This window comes from Anolis sagrei, chromosome 4 (assembly GCF_037176765.1).
Source record: "Anolis sagrei isolate rAnoSag1 chromosome 4, rAnoSag1.mat, whole genome shotgun sequence".
Classification (NCBI taxonomy): Eukaryota; Metazoa; Chordata; class Lepidosauria; order Squamata; family Dactyloidae; genus Anolis; species Anolis sagrei.
The window spans coordinates 206,961,580-206,983,675 of record NC_090024.1 but is presented as its reverse complement, the minus strand read 5'-3'; the positions used below and the strand labels follow the sequence as shown (position 1 = coordinate 206,983,675).

The 22,096-nt window shown below is 39.2% G+C and overlaps 1 protein-coding gene across 1 annotated transcript in view; it reads left to right on the top strand.

Annotated features, from left to right (window-relative positions):
• The window catches only part of LOC132773366 (fer-1-like protein 4), a 68,431-nt gene that overhangs the window by 29,795 nt on the left and 16,540 nt on the right, over positions 1-22,096 (top strand). Inside the window, exons 16-35 of the mRNA XM_060772619.2 lie at positions 68-188; positions 502-602; positions 1,618-1,705; positions 2,750-2,866; positions 3,744-3,896; positions 4,038-4,221; positions 4,668-4,792; positions 6,121-6,255; positions 7,487-7,660; positions 8,433-8,549; positions 11,438-11,599; positions 12,198-12,366; positions 13,295-13,461; positions 14,082-14,213; positions 14,734-14,773; positions 15,994-16,097; positions 17,433-17,564; positions 17,805-17,915; positions 18,300-18,427; positions 20,264-20,434. Of these exons, the coding sequence (XP_060628602.2) occupies positions 68-188; positions 502-602; positions 1,618-1,705; positions 2,750-2,866; positions 3,744-3,896; positions 4,038-4,221; positions 4,668-4,792; positions 6,121-6,255; positions 7,487-7,660; positions 8,433-8,549; positions 11,438-11,599; positions 12,198-12,366; positions 13,295-13,461; positions 14,082-14,213; positions 14,734-14,773; positions 15,994-16,097; positions 17,433-17,564; positions 17,805-17,915; positions 18,300-18,427; positions 20,264-20,434 (2,631 nt within the window). The remainder of the gene's footprint in view (positions 1-67; positions 189-501; positions 603-1,617; positions 1,706-2,749; positions 2,867-3,743; positions 3,897-4,037; positions 4,222-4,667; positions 4,793-6,120; positions 6,256-7,486; positions 7,661-8,432; positions 8,550-11,437; positions 11,600-12,197; positions 12,367-13,294; positions 13,462-14,081; positions 14,214-14,733; positions 14,774-15,993; positions 16,098-17,432; positions 17,565-17,804; positions 17,916-18,299; positions 18,428-20,263; positions 20,435-22,096) is intronic.

Sequence of the window (22,096 nt, the reverse complement as noted above, 5' to 3'; positions counted from 1 at the left end):
GGGGTAACACATGTATGTTATGACTTATCTATACAACCTGTAACTCTTCTCTTCCTATTGCTCTCAGCTCTTACAGTTGCCTGCCTATGCTGCATGAGAAGCCATGCGTTTATGTTTGGAGCTACTGGGAAGACTACACCTGGAGACTCTACAATTCCAACTGGATTGTCAAAATAGCAGAGCGTTTGGTAAAGTATTGCTTTGCCTATAATGAACCCATCAAGTCCTGCTGCTTTTTCTTCTTAATCCTATTTTAATGTAATTTTTATCTAGGAATATTTTTAGAAATTGTATTTGAAAGAAAATTACATACATATACATCTATACAGATTTTTCTTTTTAAAAAATTGGTGTTATGCAGTTATCTTTGGTATTTCTTCTCGTTCAGCTTCCTTTTGGGCAATTACCTGAAGAATATTAATAAACAACTTCTTTAAAACCTCAACAGAACACAGCTTGCCTTTGGCATCTGGGATCTCAGCATTGTATTTGTCATAACAGGAACATGGACTAGAAGATGTGGAAAAGCTGTTGAGGAGACCGAAATCAAAAGCAGACGAAAGGCTTCGACAAGTTCTGGAGGAATTTGTAGCTGGATGTAGGTTAGTGCATCTCTACATAGTCATAGTCACTTGGTTGAGCATGCCCAATGAGCTCTAGAAAGGAGTCTAATCTAAGTGTCAAAACATTTTTTAACCAGTACATCACACAGGTTACTGTGTAAAAATCAATATAGAGAAGGGGCACATAGGAAGGCTTAGTACATATTGTACTGCATTTGTTGATAAAATTTTAAATAGCATTCTGTATTTTACTAAGTATTCTAGAAATCTGCTATGTGAACATACATAGGAAGCAGATAAATACATGTGTTTTCCTTGTGTCAGGAGCAACTTGAGAAACTGCAAGTTGTGAGAGAATTGGCTGTCTGCAAGGACATTGCCCAGGGGACTCATGAATGTTTTGATGTTTTACCATCCTTGCGGGAGGCTTCTCTCATGTCCCCGCATGGGGAGCTGGAGCTGACAGAGGGAGCTCATCTGCACTCTACCCAGATTCAAAGCTCTGACCTGCCAGTCTTCAGTTATGCCGGCACAAGGGTTTAATGCACCACCAGGAGGTCCTATCACTGGAATACATGATATGAAGCAGCAAAAGGGTGGGCAATGTGTGTCTCTCCAAACATTATTGGACTACAGTTTACATCACTCCAAACCATTTGCTATACTGCCTGAAGATGATGGGGGATGAAATCCAGCAAAAGTTGGGAGAGTGAAGTTCTCTACTCTTGGGATTGAATTAGATGAAGCCATTGGCGATATGCACTGGGAAATTGGACCAATGATCAAAATTAAAAAAACAGTTCTGGTACTCTCTTCAATAGGCCACAACTCCAGAGAGGAAATGCAGAACAGCAACCCACCGTTGCAATTACTTTTCCTCCCAGCGTTTAGCTTGACATGCTTGCATAGTCCATTATTGGTTTTATTTTCTTTCTAATAGAGGAGACATTTCCACAATGATCTTAAAAATGGTCATTGACCTTTATCCATTTTTAACCTGTGAAATATGTGCCTTCAGTCATAGCATCAAAACTCACAATTTCTCTCATTACAGGCAATATTCTCTTAATGCGGACAAAAAGCCAATGACCCGTCCAAATAACCTTGATCGATGCCGGATGAAATCTCTCCCACAGAATGTTGTAAGTCGGGTTGCATTGTGCAGAACATTGTAGTTGAATTGCAGTTCCCATTATTCTTTACCACTAGTTTGATAGCTTTGGCTGCTGAAAGTTGCACTTTAATAATATCTGGAGGATACACAGTTTCTACCTTTTGTTACCTCCAGCTGGATACTTGGTTTCATTTTTCAGGAGAAAATGGGAATTTAAACAGCAAGGATTTAAATTCCTAATCTTCATCTAGTAACTCCTAATATAAAGTTCAGCATGTCCTGAATTTCTTTGTGACCATGCTAAGTTTGGGAAGATTGCTCTCTATCCATGGTGGGGGATTTGGGAAGTAACTTATCCAAGCTCTTCATCTATGCAAATATCTATGACTTTGCAAGGTTGTGTGCAAGATCCATTTATGTTAGGATGCACTTTATGTAGGAAAATGTTTTTTTTTTCTATTTGCAGCTAGTATTTGCACACTGAGAAGCTTGTGATGAGAAAGAACCACCAAAGCTATTCGTGGTTACAGAGTAGCACAACAGTTGCAGGCATCCTCTTGAAAACATTAGGATGTTGCATCCTATATGATCAAAAGACCTGTAAAAACCCAAAGTGACCAAGCAGTACAATTGCTTCCCATTCCTGAATGTTGTGGATGACCCACAGCATCCCATGTTCTGTTCTCCCTCCCCATTCTCTCATTTTTCCTCCTTTGGCCCTTGTTACCTGTATATCCTCCCAGTTGTCATTGTGTTTTATTTCTCTTGCACTTTCCCTTTGTGCATTCCATTCTTCTTCTAATTTTATATATCTAATTCCTAAGTTCAAATTTATTATGAGCCAAACATTTCCAAAATGATAGTCATTCTTTCCACTGTTTGACAAACATGAACGCTGACAGCAATCAGAATCCATGTTGCCAATTATTATAATAAAGCAGCTTTGAGACTAGTACTTTTTAGGAAAATGGAGGGAAGTTACATGTTTGAAACATGAGAATTCATTATTGTCCCCAATGTGATACTGGTATGAAGATGATGTGTATATGTGTGTGTTTTTATGCATGTTCAGATCCTGTACGCAAAACAGGGACTCCGCATACGAAGGCGACTCACTCGCACCAACGTCAAGGAGAAGGTCAATGAGGCAAAGACAATTTTGTCAAAGCTGCGCTTCCTGGCTAAAGAGGTATACGAGATGATTATAGGTGTGCAGGTTTGGCCTAGGCTGTGCTATATACTAGATCTGACTCCACCTTAATAGATCTGCCTATTTAATTGACATTTACAAATGAAACAAAATACAAGTCTCTAGGTCCTATGGTAGTGGAGAAAAATATGCAAAATGTGAGAGTTTCCAGATGATATTTTATAAACCAGAAGATATCAACATAATGCATGAAATGACCAGGGGTGGAAATATTTGTCTGTATACTGTAGCTATCTGTTTTTTCCCCTAATGACCCATAGTTCCTACATTATCAATTGTACTTTCTTTGATTTCAACCTCTTTCATTCCTTTCCATTATCATAATGTCTAGCACAGTGGTTCTCAACCTGTGGGTCCCCAGATGTTTTGGTCTTCAACTCCCAGAAATTCTAACAGGTGGTAAACCATCTGGGATTTCTGGGAATTGTAGGCCAAAACACCCGAGGACCCAGAGGTTGAGAACCACTGGTTCTAGCAGAAGGTTTGAAATATTTGAAATCTTCTAGGTAAAGGTAAAGGTTTTCCCCTGACATTACGTCCAGTCATGTCCAACTTTGGGAGCTGGTGCTCATCTCCATTTCCAAGCCAAAGAGCTGTCACTGTCCATAGATATCTTCAAGGTCATGTGGCTAGCATGACAGCATGGAGCGCCATTACCTTCCCGCTGGAGCAGTACCTATTGATCTACTCACATTTGCATGTTTTTACTGCTAGGTTGGCAGAAGCTGGGGCTAACAGTGGGAACTCATGCTGCTCCCTGGATTCGAATCTGCGACCTTTTGGTCAGCAAGTTGAGCAGCTCAGTGCTTTAACACACTCCTGGAGACCCCTTGAAATCTTCTACCTTTTCTTTTAGCCCCAGTGTACTATACCTGATGTCCTGATATGGATGTTTAGCAACAACAAGCGTGTTGCATACACAAGGATCCCTGCTCAGAACATCCTTTATGCAGTAGTAGAAGAAGAAAAAGGCAAGGATTGTGCGAAGATCCAGACTATTTTTCTAAAGGTAGATATTATCTTTTATTCATCAGTATTTAAAGCTAAAGGGAGTTGAAGTAAATATAAAGGAGCAGAATGTCTTTCAAGATTTTACTAAAGTAGCAGCTCCTATTCTCAGAATGCTTCTGATGTTCTTTGGGACTTAAAGGTTCCAGGCTCACGAACTGGAGAGATCTTTGCAAAACTGGAAATCTACATGTGGCTCGGAGTAACAAAATATGTGAAGAATAGCACTACAGAGCTACCGGAGGAATTCAAACCAATCTACGATCAGGCACAACAGACTGCAAGGATCCCAAGGTATCTTCCACCCAGTCATCTCAACAGGGATGGTAAGTTTGAAATAATTCATTCTCAATTTAGAACTAGATTAGCTATTTGTATCTTTGTAGTCAACTAGTCAGTCCTTTTCTTGGATGGTGCCATAGTAGTTAAAGCGGCATCAAACTGCTATAATAATGCAGTCTGTATCTACTTATAGTCTTGTCATATGCTGCTGCTGTTTTGTTAATGTAAGCCTGGAAATGTTGGCTGCACTGTCTAATGAGTTCAACACATTGTTATTATGATGTTTATTTTTACCCCGCAAGAAGATTTGAGTGACCAAATAGGAGAAACGTTTGCCTCTGTGTAGTTTTAGTCCTTGTTACTAACTAAACACATATATAATTCTAGTTTGCTGTAAACAAGTCACAGAAACTATTGCTCATGGAAATCTGTGTATATCATACATTGCGCTATATATTTGAAAGGTTAATGTCCTTGCCATTTTTTGCAGATTTCAGTTACTTTCAGCTGCGAGCCCATTTGTACCAGGCTCGGGGGATTCTCCCTGCTGATGAAAATGGCCTTTCTGATCCTTTCGCAAGAGTGGTGTTTTCAACCCAGTGCCAGACTACTAATGTAAGTGTATTTCCAGGACAAGTGTGAACAAGCATTTTGTACTCCCAAAAAATACTGAAAGTTGTGTGTCCTGCTCAGAACTAAGGAATAATGGCACTATCTCATTTCAGACTGAAAAATAGAAGCTTATTATTGTAACTCGGTACCTTTGAAAAGCATTATTAATTTTTTTCAGAGTGACTTATCACATTGTTTTCAAAATGGCCTGAAATCTAAAAAGGTTTTTCTCAAGATGCGTCCACTCATTTTAGCCCCCAAATGCATAGTGAAAAAATAAAGATTACATACAGTACAATAAATAATAATAATAATACACTTTATTTATATTCTGTTTTGACTTCCTGAGGGAACTCAGAGCGGATTAAACATACACAAATAGGTAAATATTCAATGCCTTTAATACAGTGAAATAACGATGACACACAAGTACACAGAACAAAGTAAAGGCTTCCCTTTTTATCTCTGGCTTCGGGAGGCAGTGCTCAACTACGGCCATGGGGAGGAGCTCTTTCTCCATTTCCAAGCCGAGGAGCCTGTTGTCCATAGACAACTTCTGGTTGTGTTGCCAGCATGGCTGCATGGGTACCTTATATTACCTTCCCACTGAAGTGGTACCTATTGATCTACTCACATTTTGCATATTTTGAACTGATAGGTTGGCAGGAGATAGGGCTAACAGCAGGAACTCACCCCAACCCACGGCTTCGAACTGCCAACCTTCAGGTCAGCAGATTCAACAGCTCAATGGTTTAACCCGTTACGCCGCCGCAGCCCTGCAAATAAACAAGTTGTGATTTACCATTGCTCTCCTCTCCAAAGGGGTTTTTTGATGGCTTTCCTAGGCTTTGAAACGGTCTCTAAGGAGGCCAAGATGGCTTTTTCTTTAAAGGTGAAAGCTTTTTTTTTTTTTTTTTTTTTTGCCAAACCCTTAGAATAAAGAGACCGGATACAGATATAAGCTTTTACTTTTTGGCTTGTAACTATTTTTAACTGTATTTTGTTTTAAATGGTGTAAATCTTCTTGGGTCTCAGTCCTGGAAAAGACAGATTCCCTTCCCAACTTGCTTTTTCACCTATCCTTATAGTTCCCCATCAGAGGGAAAGTGAATCAGTAGGTGGCATGATTTTTTTTAAAAACGCAAGACTATTTATCTAGCTTAATTTATATTTTGTTTTGGACTGATTCTTATCCATAGCCATGTAAGATTGCTTTTGTGTTTTTTTAAAAGGTTGATATGGTTGCATGTTGCATGCAACAACTTTGGATTTAAAGTAGGCATTTTAAACAATTGATCTACTTCTCAATTATTTTAATCATTTTAATGCAGATTTTGGAAGGAACACTTAGCCCGATGTGGAACGAATTACTTCTATATGACCAGCTCATTATTGACGGAAAGAAAGAGGAATTGAAGACAGAGACTCCAATTGCTGTTGTCAATATCTTTGATTACAATAAATTTGTAAGTAAGAGAATATAAACAGGTTACCAAGTTTCCTGTTTAATTGCGTGGTACTTACTTTGAAAGTAGTTGTTATACTCCATAAACTTCATTTTTGTGGCTGCCACAAATGGTTGCATATATTCATTGAAAAACTATAGCAAAATGTGCTGCATGATATCCCACAAAAACAAAATAATTGCGGTTTAATAAAAAAAATCCATCTTTTTGTGAGAGAACAAATTAGGAAATGACATTTATAATCCAGGAACAACAATCGTGACATCGTGTTATTCACTTCCATTATCTCTCCTGATAAATGTTTTCTGCCTTGTGACAAATACGGCATCCTTCCGTGACTGCTTAATTGGGGACACAGCTGGGAAAAATTCTGGCCATCCTGCCTGGGGAATTCTAAGGGTTGTAATTAAAAAGTGACTTTCCCAGACTCTACATATCATGAGACAGCAAAGATGGAAGTACATGCGCTCATGCTATTATTTGTTAGTTAGTTAGTTAGTTAGTTTCTTCTTCTCACCCCTGGGACGGACGGACGGACGGACTCAGGGTGGCTTACAATATGCAACCATTCGATGCCGAACATTGAGTTAACAAACATAATTTAAACAATCATTAAAACAATTGAAACATTCAGAGATTTAAAATTCTGAAATATTGCCAGTTTAAAACATGATCCATGATCAGTCCATTTGCTGGGCGCAACGGTCAATTGCATTCAAGTCACTGTATCTATTGCTCAAAGGCTTGACCCCAGAACCAGTTCTTGAGTTTTTTTGCAGAAGACCAGGAGGCAGGGGGCAGATCTGATATCATTTGGGAGGAAGTTCCACAGCTGAGGAGCCACCACTGAGAAGGCCTTGTCTCTTGTCCCCAGCAGTTACACTTGCGACTGAGAGCAGCACCTCTCCTGGTGATCTTGGAGTTTTTTAAGGTTCATAGAGGGAGATGTGTTTGGACAGGTAAACTGGTCTGGAGCTGTTTAGGGCTTTATAGGCCAGCACTTTGAATTATGCTCGGTAGCAGATTGGAAGTCAGTGGAGCTGGTGTAACAGGGGGGTTGTGTGCTCCCTGAACCCAGCTCCGGTGAGCAATCTGGCCGCTGTTCATTGGACTAGTGGAAGCTTCCGAGCAGTCTTCAGAGGCAACCCCATGTAGTCGCAGACAACTCCTGAAATAATGGCATAATGAAATGATATCTTTGCATCTAATGGCAGTTTCTTTGACTTCACAGGGTTCTCCAGAGTTCCTTGGTCGAGCATTTGTTACACCACTAGTGAAGCTAGTAGATGAGCCATATAGCAAACCTTCTCTCCAGTTTTTTGACATTTATAAAGGGCATAAAGCAGCTGGAGAATTAATTGCTGTTTTTGAGCTGATTGAACTGGATTATAGCGGCTACCTAGAGGTAAAGAGACTCATTGCCATTACACGAGTACAAGGAGGTACATGACAGCTTAATAGACTGAGAATATTCCTGCAGCATACTGTATCCACAGTCAACAATGTATATTCTTAACATAACATATGAACATATTCCCAGTATGTTCTTCTAGAAGATTCGCACTTGGGTGTAGTGAAGGGCTGTATATCCAAGAACATATTTTATGGGAAGATCTTCGATTGAAATCTATGGTGAAAACTTTAATTTGGGTGAGGGTTTTGCTGCAATAAGTGATCTTCCATCTTTATTTAACAACAATCACAGATGTCCATACATCTGATCATAACATGATTAATTTCTGAGTAAGAATGTGTAAATTCCAGATAAACAAAGCCTGGTACCTATCTGTTTAGAAAGAAAGGTTTCATTCTTAGATTGTAATAAAACTTGGGTGGCGATATGTCAGATTAATACATAACTTATAAACATTTTTTATGCTTGTGCTTGTAGCATCCTCACTGAAATTTCCACACAAATGACAAACAAATCACAAAATCTTCAATTCACTATTATGACTTGTTTTGAACCAGAAAATTGTGATTAACAGATTGAAAACAAACCAGTTGTGATTTGAAGTTGCTTTGATCTCATGGTTCTTCAGTATTTGGAGTCATTGGAGACATCCTAATTTCTTTACTAAGTTGGAGCAAAGGGATGTAGACATTTATAGTTAGGTTAGGAAAAAACCCTTTTATTTAAAAGGTGCCATGTAGTCTAACTGTCACCTGCTGTCCAGCCCTCAGTGCCTAATGATGTAGAACCCAAGGAGCCAGAATACTTGGGGGATCCCCGTTCTGGACGTTTCATAATTCCTGATGGAATCCGACCGATCCTTAAGGAATTTCGCATAGAGGTAAAATTATTTATTTCCCTCTCCTTTCTGAAGATATTTTAACAGTGAATATATTTGATGTAACAATTGCTTATCTTTTTGAATAGTTGAGTGACTATGGAGAGATGTGTGGCATCAATAACATGTCAACGTACTTGTAAAAAAAATGTCAAATTATTTGAAGAGTTACAAGAAATATTCCTGATTAGCCTGATTGTGTCCTTGCAGACCACTATGGAAATATATAGATGTGGAAATTGGTATTAAGAATGAATTAAGTCATAGATATTGCTGATATTGTCTGCCCTCAAGTTTCTTACTTATGATGACCCTAAGGTGAACCTATCATGGATCTTATGGGGTTGAGATTATGTGCCCAGTCAGTTTCCGTAGCAGGCAATTGAACCCTGGCCTCCAAAATCATAGTTCAAGGCTAAAAAACCCCCATGCTGATTTGCACATCTCAAAATGATACATTAATCTGACTATTTTAGTTTTTCACTTTCTCCCATGTTACTTTCATTTTCTTTGTGTCCTGAGGAAAAATAATAAATGGAGTATATTGGGTTGTGAGGAACCTCTCTGGAGAGAAGATGAAGGAACTGGTGATGAATTGTGATCTAGAGCCATTAGCTAGTTAAGTAATTTGGTTAGAACTCAAAGCCATACAACCTGAATTCTTGTTCTATGACAGATTCTTTTGCCTCCTCCATCTACTTTTCCTGCCTTGAAACTCCACATAGAATCTGCAGTTTTCTAGGAGGGTTGTGGTTTTTGTAAAATCATAGTCCTGGATGATGTGGTAGACTTTATGCAGCATTCTCCTATGTTGCACCGTGGCATAGGCTACCATAAGGTCAATAAAAACTGTTCTCGTAATGCAACCTTTCTCATAGCCTTCGGTCAAGTTATGAATTTGAGCTGTACAGTTTTTCCCTGGTCTGAAGCTTGTTAGTTGTGAAATAAGCTGGGGTTCAATAACAGGACCTAGTCGATTTAATAGCATCATCTCATATATTTTGTACAGATGACATAAGAGAAAGATTGGTCAGTAGTTCTTGGCATGCCAAGAACTTGTGAAAATTCAAAAGCCAGTTTTCGGGTTTGGAGCTAAAATTGTTTGAGTTGCTCCATCATTAAGTTTTCTAGGCTAGGTGCTTCTCTGGTTGAAGTAGTCTGCAGTGCCTTTCATGTTCCTTGATTCGTGTTTGGGCGCTGCGTTTGGTGGTCCCTGTGTAGACTTGTCCACAGCTGCATGGTATACGGTAGACTCCTGCAGAGGTGAGAGGATCCCAAGGGAACCACTGACCGCATAGGGAAGCTGATGAGGAAACACAACATACAAACAATCTACAAACCCACCAAGAAAATCCAACAAATGCTATGTTCAGCAAAGGACAAGAGGGATCCTCTCACTTCTGCAGGAAGTATACCGTATACCATGCAGCTGTGGACAAGTCTACATAGGGACCACCAAACGCAGCGCCCAAACACGAATCAAGGAACATGAAAGGCACTGCAGACTACTTCAACCAGAGAAGTCAGCCATAGCAGAGCACCTGATGAACCAGCCTGGACACAGCATATTATTTGAGAACACAGAAATGCTGGACCACACCAACAACCACCATGTCAGACTACACAGAGAAGCCATTGAAATCCACAAGCATGTGGACAATTTCAACAAAAAGGAAGAGACCATGAAAATGAACAAAATCTGGCTACCAGTATTAAAAAACTCTAAAATTACAACAGCAAAACAGCAGAGAGGAAACAACCAGGCACATCTTAACATCTCTCAGCAAAATATTTTCCCAGGCTCAGCCAGGCCTTCAAATGCTAATGAAGGTGATCAGCTGAAACATTCACACCTAGCTTCTGCAGAGAAAAGCTCTTTGCCCCACCCCAGCCATTCCACAGATATATAAACCCATTGTCCTAATTCCAACAGACCTCACTACCTCTGAGGATGCTTGCCATAGATGCAGGTGAAACGTCAGGAGAAATGCCTCTAGAACATGGCCCTATAGCCCGAAAAAAACCACAAGAACCTAGTGATTCCAGCCATGAAAGCCTTCGACAATACATTCTCAAGTAGCTCTATCCAGTGGTCTTTCTTAGCATTATCTATGGCTGTAGATAGTTTGTAGCCTGCTGCTATAGTTTTATCACATGGATTCTCTTGAAATAATCTGATATTCCTGTAGCTGTTTTCTCAATTCTTCATTAGGCCTGGTAGGTAGCTTGTACGACAGCCTCTAGGGATTGAGAGCTCCGAGGATCCTTTCACAGCTTCTACAAACAAGTCATAGTCTTCCATAGAAGATTCTGTATCAGAAACAGCTGTTTCCAGGAACACTGTAAAGTTTGTCCGGTTAACTTTATTGAAATTATATTTTCTAATTGCTTCTAACTGTGACAGAAATAAGGCTGAACAATGTGAAAGCCACCCACTGTATGGCTATCAGCCTCCTCCCAGTAGACCTAAATCAAACAACTCAATATCTGTATGTTTGCCCACAATGCCCTGCCTCATACACAGAAGAACTATTTAAAGCTACAGACAATGCAGTCGCTGTTGCCCGTTTTTGGTCTAAATTTTTTTAGCTGGTTGTGTTACCTCTATTTTATCAGTTTTATACTTATTTATTTATGCAATGCTTTCAACACGAAATTTTAAAAATGGCAGATTTATTCATAAATTAATCATCTAGATTACCCCCATAGTAATTTAGCCACAATGTGTCACCAGGTGTATTTAGGGGGACCGCTGTAACTATGAAATGCATCAGTCGTTTGGTTTTGGTAAGTCATTTCTGTGAGCCTTGAGAACAGATATATTTTAGAGAAGTAGACTGTTGCAGCCTATATATCCATATTAGTCAACAATTTTGCTTTCTATTCCTTAGATATTGTTTTGGGGCCTGAGAGATCTGAAGCGTGTGAACTTGTTTGAGGTTGACCAGCCGCAGGTGATCATTGAATGTGCTGGGAAGAAAGTAGAATCAGAAGTGGTTACAACATATAAGGAGAACCCAAATTTCAATGAAATTGTCAAATGTGTCAATGTGGTGAGTATGAATCAGGAAACACTTTCCAAAGGTTGGGATAAATCTTTTCTACCTTGAATCCCATGCTGGGGGAAAGGTGGGTGATATGCATCAAATCAAATCAAATCCTGCTGAACAGAACAGAAGAAAAATAAATTACTGCAGTTGGACAGGCATCATGTAAGAATTACCATTATCTTACTTGTTTTCTTATATGTTTGTCAATCAAACTCAATCAATCAAACTTTATTTATACCCCATCCCATTTAAACAAAGAAAATAAACAGTATAAACATTCAGTCATAAAAATAATCATAAAACCCAATAGAATACATTACACAAACAACAATAAAATGAGGTTAAGTAGTGTTCCCATTCTCTGAGGATATTTGACCATATGTGATATTGTGAGAACGGCTGAATATCTACCTGCTTATTGCTGAATGACTAAAAATTATTTTAGAGTTGATCTGTGGATTGTTTTTAAATTGTATTTTGATGAAACATGCTGTTTTTTATGAAACTTCACATCATGCACATATACCCAAGCAACTTGTCTCTGAATGCTTTGGTGATTTTCTATAAACTGCTTTCTGCTGCTTGTTTGTCCTTTTCACAGGAACTTCCAGAGCAAGTGTATTTGCACCCACCTCTCAGTATCTTTGTGGTGGAGAAGAGAGCCTTTGGGCGCTCGGTCATGGTGGGAACTCACATAGTCTCCCACATTATGAAGTTTGCTCCTAAAGAGCTTGATGAACTGGAAGAAGAAACAGAAAGCCCATCCAAGAGTAAGTTGTCATAATCTGGAAACATTTAGTATACATTCCTATGAAATGGGGCAATATGACTGAGAAGGTCGGTCAATATGTACTGGGATTTAATATGCACTGTGTTCTACATGATGTTGGATTAGAGCAGTCCTATCACTTCTAGGTGTTGGTGCATGCAAGGAATCAGTTAATGTGTGTGTGCGTCAACTGTAAAATAAGATGAATGAAGCTGATTGGTTGGGCAATGCCCGGGGAGATGGCTGAGCCTGGGACTTTTGTTTACTGTTACATTTTTGTTCAGGCTTGAGCTATGCAGGTGCACAGAGAACAAAATAGAAGCAGAAAGAGACAGGGCTTGGAGTGTGTACTCTTGCTTAATGAGTGCTGAAGGAGTTTATTTAAGACAGACAAAGAAGGATTATTTTAAATCTCTCATAAAAGAACTTCATGTGAGTTGATCACATTGAATATATATTGTTCTGAACTATGAAGAGTAAACTACTTGTTCTTTACTGTTCATCTGTGTGGCATATTTTCTTTCTCTGGCAAGGCAGTGTGTGGGCTGATCAAACAGGAACTACACGTGGCTTATTTAACATCACGCCACACTAGGTGTAGCCATTTTTTAAGCATTAAATGAAGAGAAGGTCAGCAAAAGTGATGTTGCAAAACACATAAAGAAGGATTTTAAAGCTAACAGTCTTTGAAAACAGGATGGTGCACGACAATTTTACAGCAAGGCCTTTAAACAATATTTGCATGTCTTCTCAAAACAATTGTATGATGGATTATATTTCAGGACTGCATCTCAGCGTGAGCTCTATTTTTGTTTAATTTAAAGGTAGAGTCTGGGGGCTTGGCATTGCTGATTGGTAAAGTGAAAATGATACAGCCAAGCAAGGCATGTAGTACTATTAACTACATGATTTACACGGTTCTCTTTCAGTGCGGAAAGCCTCACGACCAAATATCTCCAAAGCAGTACTGAACCTTGGTGCAACTGCTGGGAAGACAGTCGTAAATATTGGTGCTGCTGCCGGACAGACAGTAATAAACATCGGTGCAGTTGCTGGAGACATCGGAAGCAAAGCAAATCCCCTTAAGCTTGTAAAGGTGAGTAGAGCATTTTCATTCATTTTCCTGTCATCTATTTTTCTTTCTCAGAGTAGTTACAGTACAACCCCCACAGCTTCAAGGGATAGGTTCTAAATTTTCTTTGGGAAAAGGAACATTATTATTATTATTATTATTATTATTATTATTATTATTATTATTTACAAACCCTATTGAAATGAATTACTTCTGCTGGAGGTTACCATAGTGTTGTCCTAAAGGACCTAGACATTTCCTATGTCCTCTAGGACAACTCTGCGGTAGCTTTCAGCAGAAGGAAGCTATAAATCAGTGGTTCTCAAGCTGTGGGTCCCCAGATATTTTGGCCTTCAACTCCCAGACATCCTAACAGCTGGTAAACTGGCTGGAATTTCTGGAAGTTGTAGGCCCAAACACCTGGGGACCCACAGGTTGAGAATAACAGTTATAGATCAACTTAGAAGACCTAGAAAAATCCTAGAGAGGACATACAGTATTTTATTGGATGCAGGTAGTTGAGACCTTGGTTACTGATGGGGACTGTACCATACTTATCTGTTATCCTCTTTGTAACACTCTGATACTACTTTAAACTGCCCTTAATTTAATTTATTATATACTCCTTTGTCATTTAAACTCAGGCCCCTCTGAAGAAACTCCCTATTGATCAACTGGGTCCCAAGGAAGAAGAATTTGAGGAAGAGAAGCCTGAAAAAGAAGAGCTGGATTGGTGGTCCAAATACTATGAATCATTAAAGGAATTAAATAAGCAGGTGATGCCTGCTATCTCTGTTACATCCTATGGCATTGTATTGTAATTGATTTTTGAAGTTGAACACCTGCAAAAATGGATCCTGTGATTGTAAAGCTGAGGTCTGGGATATGATAGCTAGAGTGGAGAGAGCTTTGCTGGAGTTCTGGAGGCGTCTTGAGCAGAAGCATGAAAAAGGCTGAAGAATAAGTATTGTAATATTTTTAAAATATAGATAAGCAGTGTAAAGCTGAGCATAGCCAAACTAGGCTTATAATCTAATGCAGTCAACAAAACAAGATAATTAAAATAGAGAAAATTTATAAGAGTACAAATACTTGTGTTCTACATATTATCTCCTTCTTACAGCATCAGTGTTTACTGACTGCTGACTGTATTATTACAGTGTTTTGGAAAATGTAGTTAGTTCTGATAAAAGAGGATTTCTTAAGATAGTTAAATAATAGAATATTATATTTGTTAGTGTAATGGAATATTAGATTTCAACCATTCTTTAATGAATGATCTTTGTATTTTTATAGTCTATTAGTGATGAGGAAGAGGATGACCCAAATGATCCTGGTGAGTTTATTCTACTGTAGTGATAATAATAATAATAATAATAATAATAATCATAATCATAATATTCTTATCCGCCTCTCCCTGCGATTTTTAGGTCAAAAACCTTCTAGCTCATCAAGAGTTTCAAGAATTTGTCGGTTCTCTGAGATTTGGGAAAATCCTATATAGACTCAGTTTCTTTTACAGGAATGAAATCAGTGTTGCTTTTCTAAAATCCTTGAACTTTGCCATGTCTAGAAGGAATAAATATTATAATTATGACACAGTATTCAATTAACTAAATAGAAAAGGGGAGGAAAAAGTGGAATATTCTGAGTAGGCTCAGGTAAACTGTTACAGCGTCTCCTAAACTGTGTGTTCTTCTTCATTAATAATTTTTGCCATCTTGACTGCACTCTGATGTTGCTTGGCAAACATGTGTCCCAGTTGTTTTTATTTGTGAAATGTTGGAGGGAACCACATGATGCAGTGGTTTGAGCATCTGGAGACCAGGATTTGAATCCTTATTCTGCCCTGGAAATCTATTGAATGCCTTTGGGCAAGTCATGTTCTCTCAACTTTAGAGGAAGCCAAAAGCAACCCCCTATGAACAAATCTTGCCAAGGAAATACCTCAATGTTGTGGTCACCATAAATCAGACATGACAAGTGCATTAATTATGCCTTTAAAATCCCTCTTCATCCCCCCAAACCACTTAGCACCACCCTAAACCATTTACTACTCATTTCAAAAGTCATTGTATAAATAGATCTGGTTCACATATATGCACATACAGAGAACAGGTCTAAATATGTTGGGGGTACCAGATCCCATCTGGTTATAGAAGCTAAATAGGGACTAATTCATACTTGACTGGCAGAGTGCAAAGGAATATCAGGTGCTGCTGGCTAAATTTCAGAGGAAGGCAATGGGAAACCACCCCTGAGTATCCATGGCTAAGAAAACCCCTATTAAATTCATTGGGTTACCATAAATGGCACATACATATACATGTTTATAGAAGTCTCCAAGTACCTACAGAGACCTGTGTTTTTTGCAGCCTATTCATTTAATCCGCCCTCAACCTGTAATCCTGGTAGAGTAGTGGTTCCCAACCTTTTTTTGACCAGGGACCACTTTGACCAGGGACCACTTTGACCAAGGACCAGTAGTTAAAAGAAAAAAAAATAGCTTTCTATGTAGATCAGAATACTTTACTAATGTATCAGTATCTTATTTAGATGGAGGGAACTTAAACATTGCTTCCCTGGATTTGCCTGAGGTTGAGATTGAAGTTGAAACTGAGCCAGTTCGTCCCAAAAGGAAACTTATAGCCATATTACAGGTAAGTCTTCAGGGATGGTAACCCTTTCACAAGTCAGACAAGGGTTGCTAAGGGATTATAAGCAGTTAGATCAGGTGGGAATGAAATATGAGAAGAAAATATGTGAAATTACAGTCAGGTTTAAATTTATGTAAAATCTTTCTGATTGTTCATGATATAGCCCTTTTACCTGCAGTGGGGATAAAAATCTATTATCTTGATTCAGCCCCTGGGTGGTATAGTTTAACTTTGTTTATAGTAGTGTTTCTCAACCTCCGTAATGCTGCGACCCCTTAATACAGTTCCTTGTGTTGTGGTGACCCCCAACCATAAAATTATTTTCATTACCACTTCATAACTGTAATTTTGTTACTGTTATGAATCATAATGTAAATATCTGATATGAAGGATGTATTTCTATTCACTGGATCAAATTTAGCACAAATACCCGATATGCCCAAATTTGAATTATGGTGGGGTTGAGGGAGGGGGGGAGTATTGATTTTTCCATTTGGGAGTTGTAGTTGTTGTCATTTATAGTTAACCTACAATCAAAGGGGATTCTGAACTCCAACAACGATGGAATTGAACCAGAACTCCCATGACCAACAGAAAATACTGGAAGTGTTTGGTGGGCATTTACCTTGAGTTGTAGTTCACCTACATCCAGAGAGCACTGTGGGCTCAAACAATGATGGACCCAACTTGGCACGAATACCCAGTATGCCCAAATGTGAACACTGGTGGAGTTTGGGGAAAATAGACCTGGACAATTGAGAGTTGTGGTTGCTGGAATTTATAGTTCACTACAATCAAAGAGCATTCTGAACCCTACCAATGATAGAATTGGGCCACACATAACCTCAATGACCAACAGAAAATACTGTGTTTTCTGGTGGTCTTTGGTGACCCCTCTGACACCCCCCAGGGGGCTGACCCCCAGGTTGAGAAACACTGGTTTGTTGCGTGGTAGAGCCTATCAATTCAACTGAAGTACTTTGATTATTCAGTTTTCCCCTCATGTCTAAATGGACTTCTTTAGTTGGTTAATTATGGGAACTGTAGTCCAAAATACCCTGTCCAAGATCTCTGTTTTCATCTGTACAACAGGTGTATCTTAGAGCATCTTTTAGAATTACAATTGGGATTTCATTAGGATTCCAAAGAGCAGAAGAAAGGGCCAAATTAACCCCCAGGCAGAATGAACATTAGGATCGCCCAAAGATCCGCAAAGCATTCCCTAAGAACCATTGAATAAATAATCCTTTCAATACATTAAATTCTTTCTCCTATTTTGGTTGTGTTAGCAGTTGTTATGACAAGAAAACTTTACAATAAGTATGCTTTTTATTTCAGATCTATAATTCTGAGCTAGAAAATGAATTTGACAATTTTGAAGATTGGCTATGTATTTTTCCACTCCATCGTGGAAAAGCAGCTGAAGATGAAGACGGAAATGATGAGGAGAATTTTGTGGGCAAATACAAGGTAATTATTACTTTGAGTCATATTTAATTCCAGTACAATAAAAAGGAAAGAAGAAAACTAATTACCAGTATAAGAAAATGCAGTATATAATTTCTTGCCTTTTTTTTTTTGCAATATTGGAAAATAATTAACACAGAAAAGAACCACAGGTTAATATAGAGTTGATACATGAATAGTCCTATTCAGAGTACAATTCTGCAAAGAAATATGGCACAGCTGGACATATTTTTGCTATTTCAGGGATCATTCCTTGTCTATCGGGCTGAAGAGGCAGAAGCAGAACACAAAATCTCTCAAGGCATCCCCAGAAACAGACCCATAAAGGTCCTTGTTCGTATCTATATTGTCAAAGTAAGTATTTGTAGTGACTTTTGAGCCTTAAAACTTTGGCTTGAGTGTCATCTTGCCAACCCAGATCCTGACCATCAAGGTTGTATTTTCTCTATTGACTTATTCCTTGAACTGTGGCAAGATTCATCTTCAAGGCCTCTTTCATTGAAAGTATAGGCACGATGACTTTTCCATTCAAGATGCTACTAATTTATCTCCCAATATCTGTGCTTCGAAAGAGTTGGAGGACAATGTCCCGCTGTTAATCCATTCTCTATTTGGGATTGATGGCCTTTGGTTTTATGATTGTATTTCCAGACAAATCTGTGAACTAATTCAGTCTTATAGCTGCTGTATCATTTTGCATGCTGACAACATTATAGTATCACCTGTTATGTGTTTTAGGCAACTAATCTGACTCCAGCAGATCCCAATGGGAAGGCAGATCCCTACCTTGTTGTCAAAATCGGGCAACAACAGAAAGATACCAAGGACAGATATATCCCAAAGCAGCTCAATCCAGTTTTCGGGGAGTAAGGACATTATTTTACCTTATCTGCATTGCTTCTTGCTGAACCAGTATTATCAAAATAGTTGACACTAGACCCCTGGTTTCCAATGTGGGGCACACACCCCACAATAGGGCAATTTGATTTTTAAGGGGAGCAGTTTGAGAATGAGTTAGTAACAATGTGTTTTTTATTCTTTATTGTTCTAGGGGGCTCATATACAATATATAAATATATATTGTGACATATACACATTTTAAAAATTAAAATCAGAATGTCTACAGTGGTTAGCTGGTGACAATGGAGAGAGGAAAAACCCGTTAATAGAGAGGAAGGGTTGGTGACTGAGAACATAGAGTGAACTAGAGAGAACATGAGCATAGAAAAATCATGCAACTTTCATTCCAAATGCTCCTCTCTGTGTTCTTTTAACATTGCATTCTCACCAAATACACACAATGAAGTTGGACATTGTGTGCGTAAGTTACCCTGAATTCGATGTAGATTACTCAAATCATTTGTTCTTATATTTTTTCTCTTTCATGGAGGCCATGTTCTTTGGAGGCTTGTTCTTTGGAGGAAGTATTTTAGGCTTCCTCCATGTGAATAGGAGTTCACTTATTGAATAATAGGAATTATACATCACCAGAGTGGGTGGGAGTATCAGGATTTTAGAGATGCTTAGGTGGGGCATGGCCAAAAAAAGGCTGGGAACTTTTGTACTTGTAAATGAAAATGTTAGGGATTTCTGTTTCTAACACTAGTTTCAAATCCCTCTAGTATTCAAGAAACAAAGGGTGATGCTAAAGGGCAGGGGGGGGGGGGCATTTGTTCTCCCTGTTTTGATGTAGGACTCTCACCATGACTTACCATTAGCCCTGTGGTTCTTAACCTGTGGGCTGTGGACCACCAGTGGGCCGCAAAGATGAAAAACTGGTCTGCAAGCTTCCTTCCTCTTTATTTTATTTTATTTTATTTCCACTCTTTTCGCATTGCCTGCCACTCCTTCCCTGTTGCTGACCAGCCCTGACCCCTTGGATAGACCACATCAGCTCTAGATTATTAAATATGGTTTTCTGTGGGTGAGCACATGGCAACTACTGGATGGCATGTGTCCTGTATCAGAAATTAGAGCTAATGTGGTCTATCCAATGCAATTTTCTGAATCAGCACCCCAAATAACCAAACCAAATCTAAAGTTGACCAAAACTAATTTGTAACTCTTTTGGTACTAAGGTTGGAGAGTGGTCCCTGGTCAAAACAGAACAGTCCCTGGTCAAGAGGTCCCTGGTTAAAAAAAAAGGTTGGGAACCACTGCATTAGCCAATGTAACTAGAGTGAATGGGAACCAGAGCACAGTACCATCTTGTAGAGTCACAGGTTCCCACGTCCTGATATAGGAAGAAGAAAAACCAATAGCCAAAAGGTGTGTAGGATGGCAGGTCTAATGGATCAAAAATTAACTTGCAGCAGAGAGGAGAGGGAAATTGAGAACTTCCCAAATGAGTCATGGTGGGCAAATATGATTTTCGAACAGAAGGATCAATAAAGAGAGAATTGTTGGCATCTGACTACCTCTTGACCACATGTGATACAGAACCAGTCCATGACCTCAAGGTGAAGATGTTAAAAGTTTTGTGCCAGAGAATGTCACGTGTGCCTGACTGATATTCCCTTCTCTCAGGCACTCAGGTCACATGAAATCTCTATAATATGATAAAATTAAAGGGAGAATATAGCAAGCAGTATATGATAATTATTTAGAACTTGCTGTATATAATATGGAATCTTCCATTTGTCTCTTTAGTTATGTATTTATGTGTTTATTAATTATTATTTTTCTCTCTCTTCCCCTTTCAGAGTGTTGGAGATGTCAATATCCTTTCCTATGGAATCGGAACTCACTATATCAGTATTTGACCATGATTTGGTTGGATCCGATGATTTAATTGGGGAGACAAAAATTGACTTGGAGAACCGATTCTACAGCAACCACAGAGCCAATTGTGGGCTGGCCTCACAATATGATACGTACGTACTGAAGGATATGATTCCCTCCTCATTTGGTTAGGATTTTAAAATGATTATTTTGGTGAAATTAAGTAGCCAGCACTAACTCTGTACCCAGAGGCGGCCCTAGGTAATTTTCAATGGTAAGCAAACAGTATTTTGGCGCCCCCCCCCCCCCCACCAATCACTGATATATATTTTCTGTTCGTCATGGGAGTTCTGTGTGCCATATTTGGTTCAATTCCATCATTGGTGGAGTTCAGAATGCTCTTTGATTGTAGGCGAACTATACATCCCAGTAACTACAATGTCAAGGTCTATTTTCCCCCAAGAGCGCCTCAAGAGCGCCCCTGGGCAAAATCAACTATACTGCAAATGCTTACTTTGCGTAATGGGTTGAGCCGCCCTTGTGTGGTAAATAAATATAAGCATATATGTATGTATGTGTGCATGCATGTGAAGAGAGGCACTTGAATAATGTATACACATAGGTGACCACGAACATTTAGATAAAGGTAAAGGTAAATGGATGGCCATCTGTCAGGGGTGCTTTGAATGCAGTATTCCTGCTTTTTGGCAGGGGGTTGGACTGGATGGCCCATGAGGTCTCTTCCAACTCTATGATTCTATGAATGTGCACATGTCTCTCTGTGCATGTTTACAGATCCTTATGTATGTGTGCACCACTAGATCAGTGCATGACTATGTGTGTGTATATACAGATGTGATTTTGAAGCCCTGCTCAGCCATGAACCCCACTGGATGATGTTGGGCAGGTCACACTCTCTCAGCCACAAAAGAAAGTTAGGGCAAACCTTTTTTCAATAAAGCTTGTCATGGAAACAATATGTACGCCTCTCTCTGTTTCGTTTATTATAATTACACTAGATTGTGTGGATGCTTTCATGCATTCTTTCTCTTTCTTTCAATCCCACCCCTCATACTTTCCCCTTCCTTTCTCTTCCTTCCTTCCCTTCTTTTCTCCCTCTCTCTCTCCTTTCTTTCTCTTCTTTTTTCTTTCTTTCCTTCCTTCCTCCCTTCCCTCCATACACGTCACCTTTCTTTCCCAGTGACATCACAGAGGGCCACTTCACCTAGCAACAGCCTTTGTTCTTTCACATTTTTATATACTGAGAGATTTATTTATATTGCACCTTTCCCCCACCATGGGGACTCGAAGTGGCTGTACACATGCATGGATAAATATATACATACATGTATGTGTATGGAAATATATGGTGACAAAAAAGGAGGCAAAAGTAGGAAAGGATATATACATCATTTACTGGCACCAAGCATTGTTCCTATGAGAGTGGTGTGTGTTTGTGTATCCTGTACCTATAGGCACAGATAAGAAGACTATCACAATAGATCCGTACATAGACATGTATATCCACACACATGCGTATGCATGGATATATATGCATATACATATACTGCACCACCAGAGCCCCCAGTAGTGCAGTGAGTTAAACTGCTGAGCTGCTGAACTTGCTGATTGAAAGGTTGCAGGGTTGAATCTGGGGAGCGCCATGAGCTCCCACTGTTAGCCCTAGCTTCTGCCAACCTAACAGTTCAAAAACATGCAAATGAGAGTGGATCATATAGGTACTGCTTTGATGGGAAGGTAACTGCGCTCCATGCAGTCATGCCAGCCACATGACCTTGGAAGTGTCCATGGAC